Source organism: Phyllobates terribilis, unplaced genomic scaffold (assembly GCF_046119375.1).
Source record: "Phyllobates terribilis strain yellow unplaced genomic scaffold, ASM4611937v1 Scaffold_1__5_contigs__length_1240528914, whole genome shotgun sequence".
NCBI classification, from domain to species: Eukaryota; Metazoa; Chordata; class Amphibia; order Anura; family Dendrobatidae; genus Phyllobates; species Phyllobates terribilis.
The window spans coordinates 1,230,661,351-1,230,679,267 of NW_027362761.1; the positions used below are offsets into that span (position 1 = coordinate 1,230,661,351).

Consider the following 17,917-nt stretch of genomic DNA (forward strand, 5'->3'; position numbering starts at 1 on the left):
CAATGAAGGAGATGGAGAAACTACTTTCTCTGTCTCCTCTACCCCTGTCCTGCGATTCTCTAACACGAGACAATCTGAGCACTGACACTCAGGCCATAGGACATGGTTTGCAGACCAGTCACCATTCTGGTCGCTCTTCTCTGAACTTGCTCCAGTTTGTCTATGTCTTTTTTAAAATGTGGTGCCCAAAACTGTACACAGTATTCCAGATGAGGTCTGACCAAAGAGGAGTAAAGACCGATAATGACTTCACGTGATCTAGACTGTATGCTTCTGTTAATACATCCCAGAATTGTATTTGCCTTTTTTGCTGCTGCATCACCCTGTTGACTCATGTTCAGTCTGTGATCTATTAGTATACCTAAGTCTTTTTCACATGTACTGTTGCTTAGCTCTATTCCTCCCATTCTGTATATGCTTTTTTCATTTTTATTGCCCAGATGTAGTACTTTGCATTTTTCCCTGTTAAAAACCATTCTGTTGGTTGCTGCCCACTGCTCCAGTTTATTTAGGTCTTTTTGAATCCTCTCTCTCTCTTCTCTAGTATTAGCTATCCCTCCTAGCTAGAAGAGAAGTCAGAGAAGGGGAGAGATGAGGTTAGAAAGGGAGCTGATGGGGGAGGGGGGAGGGGAGATGGGGGGGGAGGAGGGGGGATGGGGGAGGGGAGATGGGGGGGAGGGGAGATGGGGGAGGGGAGAAGGAGGGGGGATGGGGGAGGGGAGATGGGGGAGGGGAGGAGAAGGAGGGGGGAGGGGAGATGGGGGGGAGAAGGAGGGATAGGGAGGGGGGATGGAGAGATAGGGAGGGGGGGAAGGGGAGGGGGAGATGGGGGGGAAGGTGAGGTTAGAGAGGGAGCTGAGGCAGGTGAAAATAAGGTCTAATTTATGTCCATCCATGTGGGTGGCTATGGAGGACCACTGAGGGGAGATAGGGGGAAGGGGAGGGGAGATGGGGGGAAGAGGAGGGGAGATAGGGGGGATAGGGAGGGGGGGAGAAGGAGGGGAAGAGGGGAGGGGAGGAGGAGAAGAGGGGAGGGGAGATGGGGGGGAGAAGGAGGGGGGATGGGGGAGGGAAGGAGGGGGGATGGGGGATGGGAGATGGGGGGGAGAAGGAGGGGGGATGGGGGGGGAGGAGGGGGGATGGGGGAGGGGAGATGGGGGGGAGGGGAGATGGGGGAGGGGAGAAGGAGGGGGGATGGGGGAGGGGAGATGGGGGAGGGGAGGAGAAGGAGGGGGGAGGGGAGATGGGGGGGAGAAGGAGGGATAGGGAGGGGGGATGGAGAGATAGGGAGGGGGGGAAGGGGAGGGGGAGATGGGGGGGAAGGTGAGGTTAGAGAGGGAGCTGAGGCAGGTGAAAATAAGGTCTAATTTATGTCCATCCATGTGGGTGGCTATGGAGGACCACTGAGGGGAGATAGGGGGAAGGGGAGGGGAGATGGGGGGAAGAGGAGGGGAGATAGGGGGGATAGGGAGGGGGGGAGAAGGAGGGGAAGAGGGGAGGGGAGGAGGAGAAGAGGGGAGGGGAGATGGGGGGGAGAAGGAGGGGGGATGGGGGAGGGAAGGAGGGGGGATGGGAGATGGGGGGGAGAAGGAGGGGGGATGGGGGAGGGGAGATGGGGGGGGAGGAGGGGGGATGGGGGAGGGGAGATGGGGATGGGGGAGGGGAGATGGGGGGGAGAAGGAGGGGGGATGGGGGAGGGGAGATGGGGGGGAGGAGGGGGGATGGGGGAGGGGGGATGGGGGAGGGGAGATGGGGATGGGGGAGGGGAGATGGGGGGGAGAAGGAGGGGGGATGGGGGAGGGGAGATGGGGGGAGAAGGAGGGGGGATGGGGGAGGGGAGATGGGGGGGAAGGAGGGGGAAGGAGGGGAAGAGGGGAAGGGAGAAGGAGGGTGTCCAGCTTGTTTTGTGTTTTAGTAGAAGCAATCTGAGGTCAAGGCCAGGTCTGCAGATGAGGTCAGATGAGGAGGTGAGAGGAAAATAGAGATAAACATTTGTTTGGAGAGTTTTGGGATCGGGGGTAGTGAAGGAAAGTGAAGATTAGTGGAGCAAAAACTGTAAGAGCAGACGTAAGCATGGTGAAAAGTAAGTGCGGGAGATAAAGAGGGACGTACAGGTGACAGCAGCTCTTACCTTCTGGTCACTTCTGGGACATTTTTGGTATATTTCTAATGCCATTACAAAGTGGAAATTCATCAATCCCAGGGAGTAATTTAAAAGTTCATCTATAATCCATATTCTTTATAAACACCATAAAGTATGAATAGAATAAATTAAAATAATGTGAACGACGCGTTTTGAACCGCGCTGGTTCTTAATGATCCGTGCATTCCTCCCTGAATTTGAAGATCTTGGGAACGGTTCATTCCTGGGAGAGCTGATAAGGTTTTTTCTCACTTGACAGCTGCACTTCTGTATAAATTTGGACCAAGAGGTCTCTGACCTCGGTCTCCGAGTGCATCTTCTCCTTTAATTGCACATGAAAGATACCAGGTGAGACCAAAAGGGGGAGCCGCAGGGAGGCAGGTAAGATAATTGGAGAAATAGGATAAATTAACAGACAAGAGTGAATACAAAACAGACATTCCAAAAATAGACACTGGTGTGAACTGTGACCAATGAATGCGATTAATGTCCATGGATGTACACAGGATACAAATGTATGACCTCCGCCATGAAGGAACAATGCGGCCATATGTATTAGAGTCATTACATTCTGACCTATTATATCGTCACATAAATACTTTATATCTAACGGCCTTCGCTTTTCTCGGACAGGTATGGGTCCTATTCACATGAATGAGGTCAGATGTACTGGGACCGAGCAGTCCCTCTTTGACTGTCAGTATAAGAACATCACACAAGAGGACTGCAAGCACAGCGAGGACGCCTCCGTCAAGTGCAATATTCCATACATGGGCTACGACAGAGTGGTCAGTATGTCACATCTACTCAGGGGTCTACCCTCCTCAGGTCAGATGGGTGAGGAACGCGTGGAGATGACACGAGTGTGGAGGAGACAATGATGTGTGGATGAGATGGACGCACTGACGCTCATTATTCTGCTGGTGGCCTCGGTCCTACATGAAGCCAGATCTTATACTGGTGGGAAAATACTGCGAGCATGACATTTTTTTGGGATCATTTTCAGGATCAACACATTTAAATTCACGTCTAGAGTGCTGAGCAATCACTAGACAGGTCCGTCCACAGTCCATATAGTCCCCATGGCTCCAGTCATTTTCTGGGTCCCAGTGACTCCTGTCCATCACTTAACAGTGGAGTTTCTCCTTTCTCTGATCTACATACAGTGCCAGTGACCCCGGACATTCTCTGACCTTCATACAGTCCCAGTGACCCCAGTCATTCTCTGACCTTCATACAGTCCCAGTGACCCCAGTCATTCTCTGAACTTCATACAGTCCCAGTGACCCCAGTCATTCTCTGACCTTCATACAGTCCCAGTGACCCCAGTCATTCTCTGACCTTCATACAGTCCCAGTGACCCCAGTCATTCTCTGACCTTCATACAGTCCGTGACCCCAGTCATTCTCTGACCTTCATACAGTCCGTGACCCCAGTCATTCTCTGACCTTCATACAGTCCCAGTAACCTCAGTCATTCTCTGACCGTCATACAGTCCCAGTGACCCCAGTCATTCTCTGACTGTCATACAGTCCCAGTGACCCCAGTCATTCTGACCGTCATACAGTCCCAGTGACCCCAATCATTCTCTGACCTTCATACAGTCCCAGTGACCCCAGTCATTCTCTGACCTTCATACAGTCCCAGTGACCCCAGTCATTCTCTGACCTTCATACAGTCCCAGTGACCCGTCATTCTCTGACCTTCATACAGTCCCAGTGACCCCAGTCATTCTCTGACCTTCATACAGTGCCAGTAACCTCAGTCATTCTCTGACCTTCATACAGTCCGTGACCCCAGTCATTCTCTGACCTTCATACAGTACCAGTGACCCCAGTCATTCTCTGACCTTCATACAGTCCCAGTAACCTCAGTCATTCTCTGACCTTCATACAGTCCCAGTGACCCCAGTTATTCTCTGACCTTCATACAGTCCCAGTAACCTCAGTCACTCTCTGACCTTCATACAGTCCCAATGACCCCAGTCATTCTCTGACCTTCATACAGTCCCAGTGACCCCAGTCATTCTCTGACCTTCATACAGTCCCAGTAACCTCAGTCATTCTCTGACCTTCATACAGTCCCAGTGACCCCAGTCATTCTCTGACCTTCATACAGTCCATGACCCCAGTCATTCACTGACCTTCATACAGTCCCAGTGACCCCAGTCATTCTCTGACCGTCATACAGTGCCAGTGACCCCGGACATTCTCTGACCTTCATACAGTCCCAGTGACCCCAGTCATTCTCTGACCTTCATACAGTCCCAGTGACCCCAGTCATTCTCTGACCTTCATACAGTCCCAGTAACCTCAGTCATTCTCTGACCTTCATACAGTCCGTGACCCCAGTCATTCTCTGACCTTCATACAGTCCGTGACCCCAGTCATTCTCTGACCTTCATACAGTCCCAGTAACCTCAGTCATTCTCTGACCTTCATACAGTCCGTGACCCCAGTCATTCTCTGACCTTCATACAGTCCGTGACCCCAGTCATTCTCTGACCTTCATACAGTCCGTGACCCCAGTGATTCTCTGACCTTCATACAGTCCCAGTGACCTCAGTCATTCTCTGACCTTCATACAGTCCCAGTGACCCCAGTCATTCTCTGACCTTCATACAGTCCCAGTAACCTCAGTCATTCTCTGACCTTCATACAGTCCGTGACCCCAGTCATTCTCTGACCTTCATACAGTGCCAGTGACCCCAGTCATTCTCTGACCTTCATACAGTCCCAGTGACCCCAGTCATTCTCTGACCTTCATACAGTCCCAGTGACCCCAGTCATTCTCTGACCGTCATACAGTCCCAGTGACCCCAGTCATTCTCTGACCGTCATACAGTCCCAGTGACCCCAGTCATTCTCTGACCGTCATACAGTCCCAGTGACCCCAGTCATTCTCTGACCTTCATACAGTCCCAGTGACCCCAGTCATTCTCTGACCTTCATACAGTCCCAGTGACCCCAGTCATTCTCTGACCTTCATACAGTCCCAGTGACCCCAGTCATTCTCTGACCTTCATACAGTCCCAGTGACCCCAGTCATTCTCTGACCTTCATACAGTCCCAGTGACCCCGGACATTCTCTGACCTTCATACAGTCCGTGACCCCAGTCATTCTCTGACCTTCATACAGTGCCAGTAACCTCAGTCATTCTCTGACCTTCATACAGTCCGTGACCCCAGTCATTCTCTGACCTTCATACAGTACCAGTGACCCCAGTCATTCTCTGACCTTCATACAGTCCCAGTAACCTCAGTCATTCTCTGACCTTCATACAGTCCCAGTGACCCCAGTTATTCTCTGACCTTCATACAGTCCCAGTAACCTCAGTCATTCTCTGACCTTCATACAGTCCCAATGACCCCAGTCATTCTCTGACCTTCATACAGTCCCAGTAACCTCAGTCATTCTCTGACCTTCATACAGTCCCAGTGACCCCAGTCATTCTCTGACATTCATACAGTGCCAGTGACCCCAGTCATTCTCTGACCTTCATACAGTCCCAGTGACCCCAGTCATTCTCTGACCGTCATACAGTCCCAGTGACCTCAGTCATTCTCTGACCGTCATACAGTCCATGACCCCAGTCATTCTCTGACCATCATACAGTCCGTGACCCCAGTCATTCTCTGACCTTCATACAGTGCCAGTGACCCCAGTCATTCTCTGACCTTCATACAGTCCCAGTGACCCCAGTCATTCTCTGACCTTCATACAGTGCCAGTGACCCCAGTCATTCTCTGACCTTCATACAGTGCCAGTGACCCCAGTCATTCTCTGACCTTCATACAGTCCGTGACCTCAGTCATTCTCTGACCTTCATACAGTCCGTGACCTCAGTCATTCTCTGACCTTCATACAGTCCCAGTGACCCCAGTCATTCTCTGACCTTCATACAGTCCCAGTAACCTCAGTCATTCTCTGACCGTCATACAGTCCCAGTGACCCCAGTCATTCTCTGACCTTCATACAGTGCCAGTGACCCCAGTCATTCTCTGACCTTCATACAGTCCGTGACCTCAGTCATTCTCTGACCTTCATACAGTGCCAGTGACCCCAGTCATTCTCTGACCTTCATACAGTGCCAGTAACCTCAGTCATTCTCTGACCTTCATACAGTCTCAGTGACCTCAGTCATTCTCTGACCTTCATACAGTGCCAGTAACCTCAGTCATTCTCTGACCTTCATACAGTGCCAGTGACCCCAGTCATTCTCTGACCTTCATACAGTCCGTGACCTCAGTCATTCTCTGACCTTCATACAGTCCCAGTAACCTCAGTCATTCTCTGACCTTCATACAGTCTCAGTGACCTCAGTCATTCTCTGACCTTCATATAGTCCGTGACCCCAGTCATTCTCTGACCTTCATACAGTGCCAGTGACCCCAGTCATTCTCTGACCTTCATACAGTCCGTGACCCCAGTCATTCTCTGACCTTCATACAGTGCCAGTAACCCCAGTCATTCTCTGACCTTCATACAGTCCCAGTGACCCCAGTCATTCTCTGACCTTCATACAGTCCCAGTGACCCCAGTCATTCTCTGACCTTCATACAGTCCCAGTGACCCCAGTCATTCTCTGACCTTCATACAGTCCCAGTGACCCCAGTCATTCTCTGACCTTCATACAGTCCCAGTGACCTCAGTCATTCTCTGACCTTCATACAGTCCCAGTGACCCCAGTCATTCTCTGACCTTCATACAGTCCCAGTGACCCCAGTCATTCTCTGACCTTCATACAGTCCCAGTGACCCCTGTCATTCTCTGACCTTCATACAGTCCCAGTGACCCCTGTCATTCTCTGACCTTCATACAGTCCCAGTGACCCCTGTCATTCTCTGACCTTCATACAGTCTCAGTGACCCCAGTCATTCTCTGACCTTCATACAGTCTCAGTGACCTCAGTTATTCTCTGACCTTCATACAGTCTCAGTGACCTCAGTTATTCTCTGACCTTCATACAGTCTCAGTGACCTCAGTCATTCTCTGACCTTCATACAGTCCGTGACCCCAGTCATTCACTGACCTTCATACAGTCCCAGTGACCCATCATTGTTTTTCCTACAATCCCATTGACCCCAGTTCTTTTCTGATCTTCATAGTTCCAGTGATCCCATTCTTTGACCTTTATACAGTTCCTGTGACCCGTCATTCTCTGATCTTCATACAATCCAGTGATCTCGGTTCTTCTCGGATCTTTTATACAGTTCCTGTGACCCGTCATTCTATGATCTCCATACAATCCAGTGATCTCGGTTCTTCTCGGATCTTTTATACAGTTCCTGTGACCTGTCATTCTCTGATCTTCATACAATCCAGTGATCTCGGTTCTTCTCGGATCTTTTATACAGTTCCTGTGACCCGTCATTCTCTGATCTTCAAACAATCCAGTGATCTCGGTTCTTCCCGGATCTTTTATACAGTTCCTGTGACCCGTCATTCTCTGATCTTCATACAATCCAGTGATCTCGGTTCTTCTCGGATCTTTTATACAGTTCCTGTGACCCGTCATTCTCTGATCTTCATACAATCCAGTGATCTCGGTTCTTTTCGGATCTTTTATACAGTTCCTGTGACCCGTCATTCTATGATCTTCATACAATCCAGTGATCTCGGTTCTTCTCGGATCTTTTATACAGTTCCTGTGACCTGTCATTCTATGATCTTCATACAATCCAGTGATCTCGGTTCTTCTCGGATCTTTTATACAGTTCCTGTGACCCGTCATTCTCTGATCTTCATAGAATCCAGTGATCTCGGTTGTTCTCGGATCTTTTATACAGTTCCTGTGACCCGTCATTCTATAATCTTCATGCAATCCAGTGATCTCGGTTCTTCTCGGATCTTTTATACAGTTCCTATGACCCGTCATTCTCTGATCTTCATACAATCCAGTGATCTCGGTTCTTCTCGGATCTTTTATACAGTTCCTGTGACCCGTCATTCTATGATCTTCATACAATCCAGTGATCTCGGTTCTTCTCGGATCTTTTATACAGTTCCTGTGACACGTCATTCTATGATCTTCATACAATCCAGTGATCTCGGTTCTTCTCGGATCTTTTATACAGTTCCTGTGACCCGTCATTCTCTGATCTTCATACAATCCAGTGATCTCGGTTCTTCTCGGATCTTTTATACAGTTCCTGTGACCCGTCATTCTCTGATCTTCATACAATCCAGTGATCTCGGTTCTTCTCGGATCTTTTATACAGTTCCTGTGACCCGTCATTCTCTGATCTTCATACAATCCAGTGATCTCGGTTCTTCCCGGATCTTTTATACAGTTCCTGTGACCCGTCATTCTCTGATCTTCATACAATCCAGTGATCTCGGTTCTTCCCGGATCTTTTATACAGTTCCTGTGACCCGTCATTCTCTGATCTTCATACAATCCAGTGATCTCGGTTCTTCTCTGATCTTTTATACAGTTCCTATGACCCGTCATTCTATGATCTTCATACAATCCAGTGATCTCGGTTCTTCTCGGATCTTTTATACAGTTCCTGTGACCCGTCATTCTCTGATCTTCATAGAATCCAGTGATCTCGGTTCTTCTCGGATCTTTTATAAAGTTCCTGTGACCCGTCATTCTCTGATCTTCATACAATCCAGTGATCTCGGTTCTTCTCTGATCTTTTATACAGTTCCTATGACCCGTCATTCTCTGATCTTCATACAATCCAGTGATCTCGGTTCTTCTCGGATCTTTTATACAGTTCCTATGACCCGTCATTCTCTGATCTTCATACAATCCAGTGATCTCGGTTCTTCTCGGATCTTTTATACAGTTCCTGTGACCCGTCATTCTCTGATCTTCATACTGTCCAGTGATCTCGGTTCTTCTCGGATCTTTTATACAGTTCCTGTGACCCGTCATTCTCTGATCTTCATACAATCCAGTGATCTCGGTTCTTCTCGGATCTTTTATACAGTTCCTGTGACCCGTCATTCTCTGATCTTCATACAATCCAGTGATCTCGGTTCTTCCCGGATCTTTTATACAGTTCCTGTGACCCGTCATTCTCTGATCTTCATACAATCCAGTGATCTCGGTTCTTCTCGGATCTTTTATACAGTTCCTGTGACCCGTCATTCTATGATCTTCATACAATCCAGTGATCTCGGTTCTTCTCTGATCTTTTATACAGTTCCTGTGACCCGTCATTCTCTGATCTTCATACAATCCAGTGATCTCGGTTCTTCTCGGATCTTTTATACAGTTCCTGTGACCCGTCATTCCCTGATCTTCATAGAATCCAGTGATCTCGGTTCTTCTCGGATCTTTTATACAGTTCCTGTGACCCGTCATTCTCTGATCTTCATACAATCCAGTGATCTCGGTTCTTCTCGGATCTTTTATACAGTTCCTATGACCCGTCATTCTCTGATCTTCATACAATCCAGTGATCTCGGTTCTTCTCGGATCTTTTATACAGTTCCTGTGACCCGTCATTCTCTGATCTTCATAGAATCCAGTGATCTCGGTTCTTCTCGGATCTTTTATACAGTTCCTGTGACCCGTCATTCTCTGATCTTCATAGAATCCAGTGATCTCGGTTCTTCTCGGATCTTTTATACAGTTCCTGTGACCCGTCATTCTCTGATCTTCATAGAATCCAGTGATCTCGGTTCTTCTCGGATCTTTTATACAGTTCCTGTGACCCGTCATTCTCTGATCTTCATACAATCCAGTGATCTCGGTTCTTCTCGGATCTTTTATACAGTTCCTGTGACCCGTCATTCTCTGATCTTCATACAATCCAGTGATCTCGGTTCTTCTCGGATCTTTTATACAGTTCCTGTGACCTGTCATTCTCTGATCTTCATACAATCCAGTGATCTCGGTTCTTCTCGGATCTTTTATACAGTTCCTGTGACCCGTCATTCTCTGATCTTCATACAATCCAGTGATCTCGGTTCTTCCCGGATCTTTTATACAGTTCCTGTGACCCGTCATTCTCTGATCTTCATACAATCCAGTGATCTCGGTTCTTCTCGGATCTTTTATACAGTTCCTATGACCCGTCATTCTCTGATCTTCATACAATCCAGTGATCTCGGTTCTTCTCGGATCTTTTATACAGTTCCTGTGACCCGTCATTCTATGATCTTCATACAATCCAGTGATCTCGGTTCTTCTCTGATCTTTTATACAGTTCCTGTGACCCGTCATTCTCTGATCTTCATACAATCCAGTGATCTCGGTTCTTCTCGGATCTTTTATACAGTTCCTATGACCCGTCATTCTCTGATCTTCATACAATCCAGTGATCTCGGTTGTTCTCGGATCTTTTATACAGTTCCTGTGACCCGTCATTCTCTGATCTTCATACAATCCAGTGATCTCGGTTCTTCTCGGATCTTTTATACAGTTCCTGTGACCCGTCATTCTCTGATCTTCATACAATCCAGTGATCTCGGTTCTTCTCGGATCTTTTATACAGTTCCTGTGACCCGTCATTCTCTGATCTTCATACTGTCCAGTGATCTTGGTTCTTCTCGGATCTTTTATACAGTTCCTGTGACCCGTCATTCTCTGATCTTCATACTGTCCAGTGATCTTGGTTCTTCTCGGATCTTTTATACAGTTCCTGTGACCCGTCATTCTCTGATCTTCATACAGTCCAGTGATCTCGGTTCTTCTCGGATCTTTTATACAGTTCCTGTGACCCGTCATTCTCTGATCTTCATAGAATCCAGTGATCTCGGTTCTTCTCGGATCTTTTATACAGTTCCTGTGACCCGTCATTCTCTGATCTTCATAGAATCCAGTGATCTCGGTTCTTCTCGGATCTTTTATACAGTTCCTGTGACCCGTCATTCTCTGATCTTCATAGAATCCAGTGATCTCGGTTCTTCTCGGATCTTTTATACAGTTCCTGTGACCCGTCATTCTCTGATCTTCATACAATCCAGTGATCTCGGTTCTTCTCTGATCTTTTATACAGTTCCTATGACCCGTCATTCTCTGATCTTCATACAATCCAGTGATCTCGGTTCTTCTCGGATCTTTTATACAGTTCCTGTGACCCGTCATTCTATGATCTTCATACAATCCAGTGATCTCGGTTCTTCTCGGATCTTTTATACAGTTCCTGTGACCCGTCATTCTCTGATCTTCATACAATCCAGTGATCTCGGTTCTTCCCGGATCTTTTATACAGTTCCTGTGACCCGTCATTCTCTGATCTTCATACAATCCAGTGATCTCGGTTCTTCTCTGATCTTTTATACAGTTCCTGTGACCCGTCATTCTATGATCTTCATACAATCCAGTGATCTCGGTTCTTCTCGGATCTTTTATACAGTTCCTGTGACCCGTCATTCTCTGATCTTCATAGAATCCAGTGATCTCGGTTCTTCTCGGATCTTTTATACAGTTCCTGTGACCCGTCATTCTCTGATCTTCATACAATCCAGTGATCTCGGTTCTTCTCGGATCTTTTATACAGTTCCTATGACCCGTCATTCTCTGATCTTCATACAATCCAGTGATCTCGGTTCTTCTCGGATCTTTTATACAGTTCCTGTGACCCGTCATTCTCTGATCTTCATAGAATCCAGTGATCTCGGTTCTTCTCGGATCTTTTATACAGTTCCTGTGACCCGTCATTCTCTGATCTTCATAGAATCCAGTGATCTCGGTTCTTCTCGGATCTTTTATACAGTTCCTGTGACCCGTCATTCTCTGATCTTCATACAATCCAGTGATCTCGGTTCTTCTCTGATCTTTTATACAGTTCCTGTGACCCGTCATTCTCTGATCTTCATACAATCCAGTGATCTCGGTTCTTCTCGGATCTTTTATACAGTTCCTGTGACTCAGTCATTTTGAAATCTTCATATAATTCCTGTGACTCCAGCCCATCCTTGGACTTTATACAGTCCCTAGTGCATCTTCTTTCTTCATGCCATGCACACAATTGTACTGTAATAATTACCACTAAGCTACTTACATGATGACTATTAGATAACCTAGAAGAAAAATCCGGTATGTGTATAATGTATACCTGAAGATTTTTTGCACTTAAGTGATGACGTGCTGACTCCATACTTATGTTATATCAGTCCACATCGCTGTTCTCTGTTTCATGTGTTCAGCATTTCCAGTATGTGCTGATCATTTACCATGTAAAAAGCAGGTGGCTTTGAGGACAGGGACGGTTGTAGACAGATTAGAGCAGTGATGCTATGAATAGGTCATCTAAACAAGCCTTATGCATTTTGGAAACAAGTCCTGTGGACCAATGAAGTTAAAATAGAACCCTGTGGCCACAATGATCAAAGGTATGTGTGGGGAAAAAAGGGCACAGAATTTCAGGAAAAGAACATCTCACCAACCATTAAGCATGGGGGAGGATCAATCATACCTTGGGGTTGTGTTGCAGCCAATGGCACGGGGAATATTTCACGGGTAGAGGGAAGAATGGATTAAATGTAATTTCAACAAATTCTTGATGCAAACATAACACCATCTGTAAAAAAAATGACTCATTGTTATTAATTTTTATTGCACCATTGATTCCTGGCTGCTGCACATGTGAAAAGAGGTCACATACAAAACACAAATATAAATTACAACGAACAAACTAACAATGACAGACTGGTACAGAGGGGAGAGGGCCCTGCCCTGGCGGGCTTTCAGTCTCCAGGATAAGGGGTAGAAAACGTAGAAAAGTAGGTTGGGGGCTTGAAGCAGGTCTGGTGGTGGTGAGGTGGCAATGGGGTCATTGCCAGATGTAGCTTTCTTGAAGAGATGGGTTTTCAAGTTCCGTCTGAAAGTTTTGAATGTGGTGGATAATCTGAAGTGTTGGGGCACAGAATTCCAGAGGATGGGGGATACTTGGGAGAAGTCTTGGAGGCGATTTGGTGAGGAACGTATGAGTGTGGTGGAGAGAAGGAGGTCTTTAGAGGACTGGACATTACATGAGGGAAGATATTGGGAGATTAGATTGGAGATATACAGTGGCATGTAAAAGTTTTGGCATCTCCCTGCTCAAAATTACTGTTATTGTGAACAGTTAAAGTTGAAGATGAAATGATCTAAAATGCCTAAAGTTACAGATTTCCTTTATATTTTAGGCAACAAAAAAAACATTGTAATTTTTTACATTTTAAAAATTACAAAAAGGAAAATGGGCTGATGCAAAAGTTTGGGCACCCTTGAAGATTTGTGTGCTCAGATAACTTTGACCAAGGTTTCAGACCTTAATTAGCCTGTTAGAGTTAAATCTTATTAACTATTATTGTTAGGAAAGCCAAGGTGATGTAAATTTCCCAGCTTTATAAACCCAGCCTCCTCTAACCTTGTGTCAAAAACCACCGGCTATGGGATCTTCTAAGCAGCGGCCAGCACTCTGAAAATGGTGGAGGCCACAAAGCAGGAGAAGCTATAAGAAGATAGCAAAGCGTTTTCAAGTTGCCCTTTCCTCAGTTCGAAATGTAATTAAGAAATGGCATTTACCAGGAACAGTGGAGGTCAAGATAAGGTCTGGAAGACCAAGCAACATTTTAGTGAGAGCTGCTCATAAGATTGCTAGAGAGGCAAATCAGAACCCCCGCTTGACTGCAAAAGACCTTCAGAAAGATTTATCAGACTCTGGAGTTGTGGTCCATTGTTCTACTGTTCAGAGACACCTACACAAATATGGCCTTCATGGAAAAGTCATCAGAAGAAAACTTCTCCTGCATCCTCACCATAAAATTCAGTGTCAGAAGTGCAAAAGAACATCTAAACAAGCCTGATACATTGTGGAACAAGTCCTGTGGACCGATGAGGTAAAATAGAACTCTGTGGCCACAATGATCACAGGTATGTGTGGAGAAAAAGGGCACAGAATTTCAGGAAAAGAACATCTTGACAACCATTAAGCATGGGGGTGGATCAATCATGCTTTGGGGTTGTGTTGCAGCCAATGGCAATGGGAACATTTCACAGGTAGAGGGAAGAATCTATTGAATGCAATTTCAACAAATTCTTGATACAAACATAACACCATCTGTAAAAAAAATGAAGATGAAAAGAGGATGGCTTCTACAAATGGATAATGATCCTAAACACACGTCACAATGCACAATAGACTAAATTAAAAGGTTTTTCAATGGCCCTCACGGTCCCCTGATCTGAACATCATTGAAAATCTAAGGCTAGACCTCAAAATACCAGTGCATGCAAGACGACCCAGAAATCTCACAGAACTGGAGGAATTCTCCAAGGAAGAATGGATGAAAATCCTTCAAACAAGAAGTGAAAGACTCTTATCTGGCTACAAATAGCGTTTACAAGCCGTGATACTTTCAAAAGGGGGCGCTACTGGGTGCTAACCATGCAGGGGGCACAAACCTTTGCATTGGCCCATTTTCCTTTTTGTAATTTTTAAAATGTAAAAGATGAAAATATTTTTTTTGCCTAAAATACAAAGGAAATGTGCCATCTGTAACTTTAGGCCTTTTAGATCATTTCATCTTCAACTTGCTTCACTGTTCACAATAAAAGTAATTTTGATCAGGAGTGCCCAAACTTCTACATGCCACTGTATGAAGGAGACAGATTATGGACAGCCTAGTCGGTCAATGTTAGTGGAATTGGATAAGTTGGGAACTTGGGCGCCAATGAAGGGATTAGCAGAGGGGTGAAGCAGAGGAGTTGTGAGGAGAAAGGTGGATTAATTGGTCAGCAGAGTTAAGGACTGAAGTGGTGTAATAGTGTTGGCAGGGAGCCACAGAGAAGGATATTGCAGTAGCCAAGGTGAAAGATGATGAAGGCACAAAGCATTTTAGTAGATTCAGGGTTGAGAAAAGGACGGATTCTGGAAATATTTTTGAGTTGGAGGCTGCAGGAGGTAGTCGAGGCTTGGTTGTGCAGTTTGATGGACAAGGAAGAGTCAAGGGTTATTCTGAGGCAGCGGACCTCAGGTACAAGGGAAAGTTTGGTGTCATTTATTTTGAAGGATCAGGTAGGGAACTGATTGAGATGGAGGAAAGGTGGTGAGTTCAGGTTTGTCCACAATGAGCTTTAAGAAGCGTGATGAGAAGAAGGAGGATATGGCTGCTACACACTCTGGGATTCTGGACAGCAGAGAGGTGACATCTGGGCCAGAGAGGTAGATCTGAGTGTCATCAGTGTATAGGTGGTAATGGAAGCCGTGAGACTTTGATTTGTCCCGGGCCAAAGATATAAATGGAGAAGTGTAGGTGTCCTAAGACAGAGCCGTACGGGACTCCGACAGAAAGAGGGTGGGGTGAGGAGGTCCTATGGGAATGGGAGATGCGAAATGTGTAAGGTATAAGGAGATTCAGGTATTGGTAATATAGAAATATTTTATGTTCCGGTGCTTCATATTGCACTATAGTAGGCTACAGTTCACGAGATTCAGGAGATGGCAAGGTCTTTGACATCATGAGAAGAGAGGATTTGTAGCAGGAGGGAGTGGTCGACTGTGTCAAAGGCAGAGAACAGGTGTACAAGGAGGAGTATAGAGAATTATCTGTTAGCTTTGGCAGCAAGTCGTTAGTAATTTTGGTCGAGGCAGTTTCAGTGGAGTGGAGGGATGGAAGGTGGATTGTAGGTTGTCGAAGAGCGAGTTGGATGACGGGTGGGAGGAAAGTTCAATGAGGACGTGCTGTTTGGAGGCGAACAGGAGCAGAGACGTGGGGTAGCTGGATATAGAGGTTGGGTCAAGGGATGGCTTCCTTAGAATAGGTGGGTTTGTGGCATGACTGAAAGCAGATGGGAAGGAACCAGAAGTTACTGATAGATTGAAGAGACGGGTTAGGGTCGGGAAAAACATGGTGGTGAGGTTGGAAAGGAGATGAGATGGGGTAAAATGCAGAAGGGGTGAGGAATGATTTGGAGAGATGAGTAAATTCTCCTTCAGTGATGGTGAGGAGGTAGTTTATAGGTGAAGGGCATTGGTCTGTTATACATAGGAGTTGTGGTGGTTGATTAGTAAAGACTTGCCTAATTTGGTCAATTTTGCATTTGAAATATGCGGCATAGTCTGCAGAGAAGAAGCAGGTCAGAGGGGGCAGTGGAGGGCAGAAGAGGGAGTTAAGTGTTGCCTAACTGTTTAGAGTTGTGGGATAAAGAAGATATGAGGTTTGTGAAGTTGTCTGCTTTAGCAGAGGTGAGGATCGACTTAAATGTGAATTTTTTTTGTTTAAATGTGGTCCCATCTTCCAGCGAGTGCCTTTTCTTCCAGCGCCCCTCAGCAACTCTGGACACTTGCTGAAGTTTTTTACTGAGATTGGTCCCAGAGTAGTCTATTGATTCGTCGCACTATGCCATGCACAAGGGGCGACTGAGTCAATAGCCGATTTGAATGATGCATTGCGGAAAATGGTGAAACTGTCTGTGACATAGACATTCACACACTCTCTGACTTTATTGTACCTCTGTCCTCTATATCTCTAAGTGTTTTTACAGAGGTGTGATTTTTGCAGAGATGTGCTCGCTGCTCGACTCAAGGGGCAGGTGTGGAGTACAGGGAAGTGTCATGACTGTATGCTATAGTCACAGCTTCATGCTATGTATTGATTACAGGGCAGCAATTAAGGCTCCTTAAATTATGCAAATTAGCTCTTTCACTGAGAGTAAGGGCTCTTTCCCACGTCCATGTGTCTGATACTTATGGTGACAGTTTCCACAGGTACCGGAGACACTGACACATGTAGACCCACTTAAATCTATTTTGGCCGGCAGCACGGATCACACAGACCCATTCAAATCAATGGGTCCATGTAAACATGTGCCACACATGGATGCCATCTGTGTGACACGTACCGGCACCAGGGAATCAGCGCTACAGTTAGCGCTGTTCCCAAGCGTCGGGTGCTGCAATCAGCACCAGCAGGGACAATGATGAGGGTAGTAGTGTCTGCTCCCGCAGTGTCCACCTGTATATGAAAATAAGAATAAATCTTTATGATCCTTATACTCACCTAAGTGTCCCCCACTGTAATCCATGTGACCGATCAGCAGAGGAGCTGGGGAGAATGAGCCGCTGCAGCGAGTAGGCCCCAGTACTGCGATCAGTGAGTGACAGAATACCGCTCCTGAGCTCAGTGCAGCTTCAGGGCTCGCTCGGTGCAGTGCTTCATTCTCCCCGGCACCTCTGCTCAGCGGTCGCATGGATTACAGCGGGTGACACCTAGGAGACGGGAGAATAAGGATTTTTTTTTATTATTCTTATTTTTACAGGTGGACATTGCGAGAGAAGACCATCACTACCCTCATTACTGTCCCTGCTGGTGCTGATCATGGCGCCGGCAGGGAACCATGATGAGGGCAGCGTTCAGCACCTGGCACTTGGGAACAGCACTAACTGTACACTGATTCCCAGGTGCCGGTCCGTGTTATCCTAATGGGGCACACGGTTGCCACACGGGCCACTGATATCTCTGATACCATTTTTTTTTTCGGTACCGGAGATATACGAACGTGTGAAACCGGCCTTAGGACTCCACACTCAGCTCTCCTCCTTAAGGTGAACTGGGACTATAACAAGTTCCATCTCTTTGGCTGAACTTAATTAGGAGAGAGATTCGGTCTCATGATGTGAACAAGACTATTTCAAATTTGCAACTGCAAGCAAAGGTGTTGGAGATGGCGGGGAATTGAGAATCTTTCTACAGTGATCGGAGGGAGTTGTTCTCCTGCCACTCCTGTCTTTAGTTCTGTCTGTTACGAGGCAGAGGCTATTGTCTTATCCTTGTTGAACCTTTTAGGCAGAGATCCATCTATCAAACTCCTCGTATCTGCAGATT

General features: G+C 46.5%; 1 protein-coding gene across 1 annotated transcript in view; it reads left to right on the top strand.

Moving 5' to 3' along the window:
• Nucleotides 1-17,917, top strand: part of LOXL3 (lysyl oxidase like 3) — a 155,044-nt gene that overhangs the window by 102,874 nt on the left and 34,253 nt on the right. The window contains 1 exon segment of the mRNA XM_073649999.1: nt 2,777-2,931. Coding sequence (XP_073506100.1) covers nt 2,777-2,931 — 155 coding nt within the window.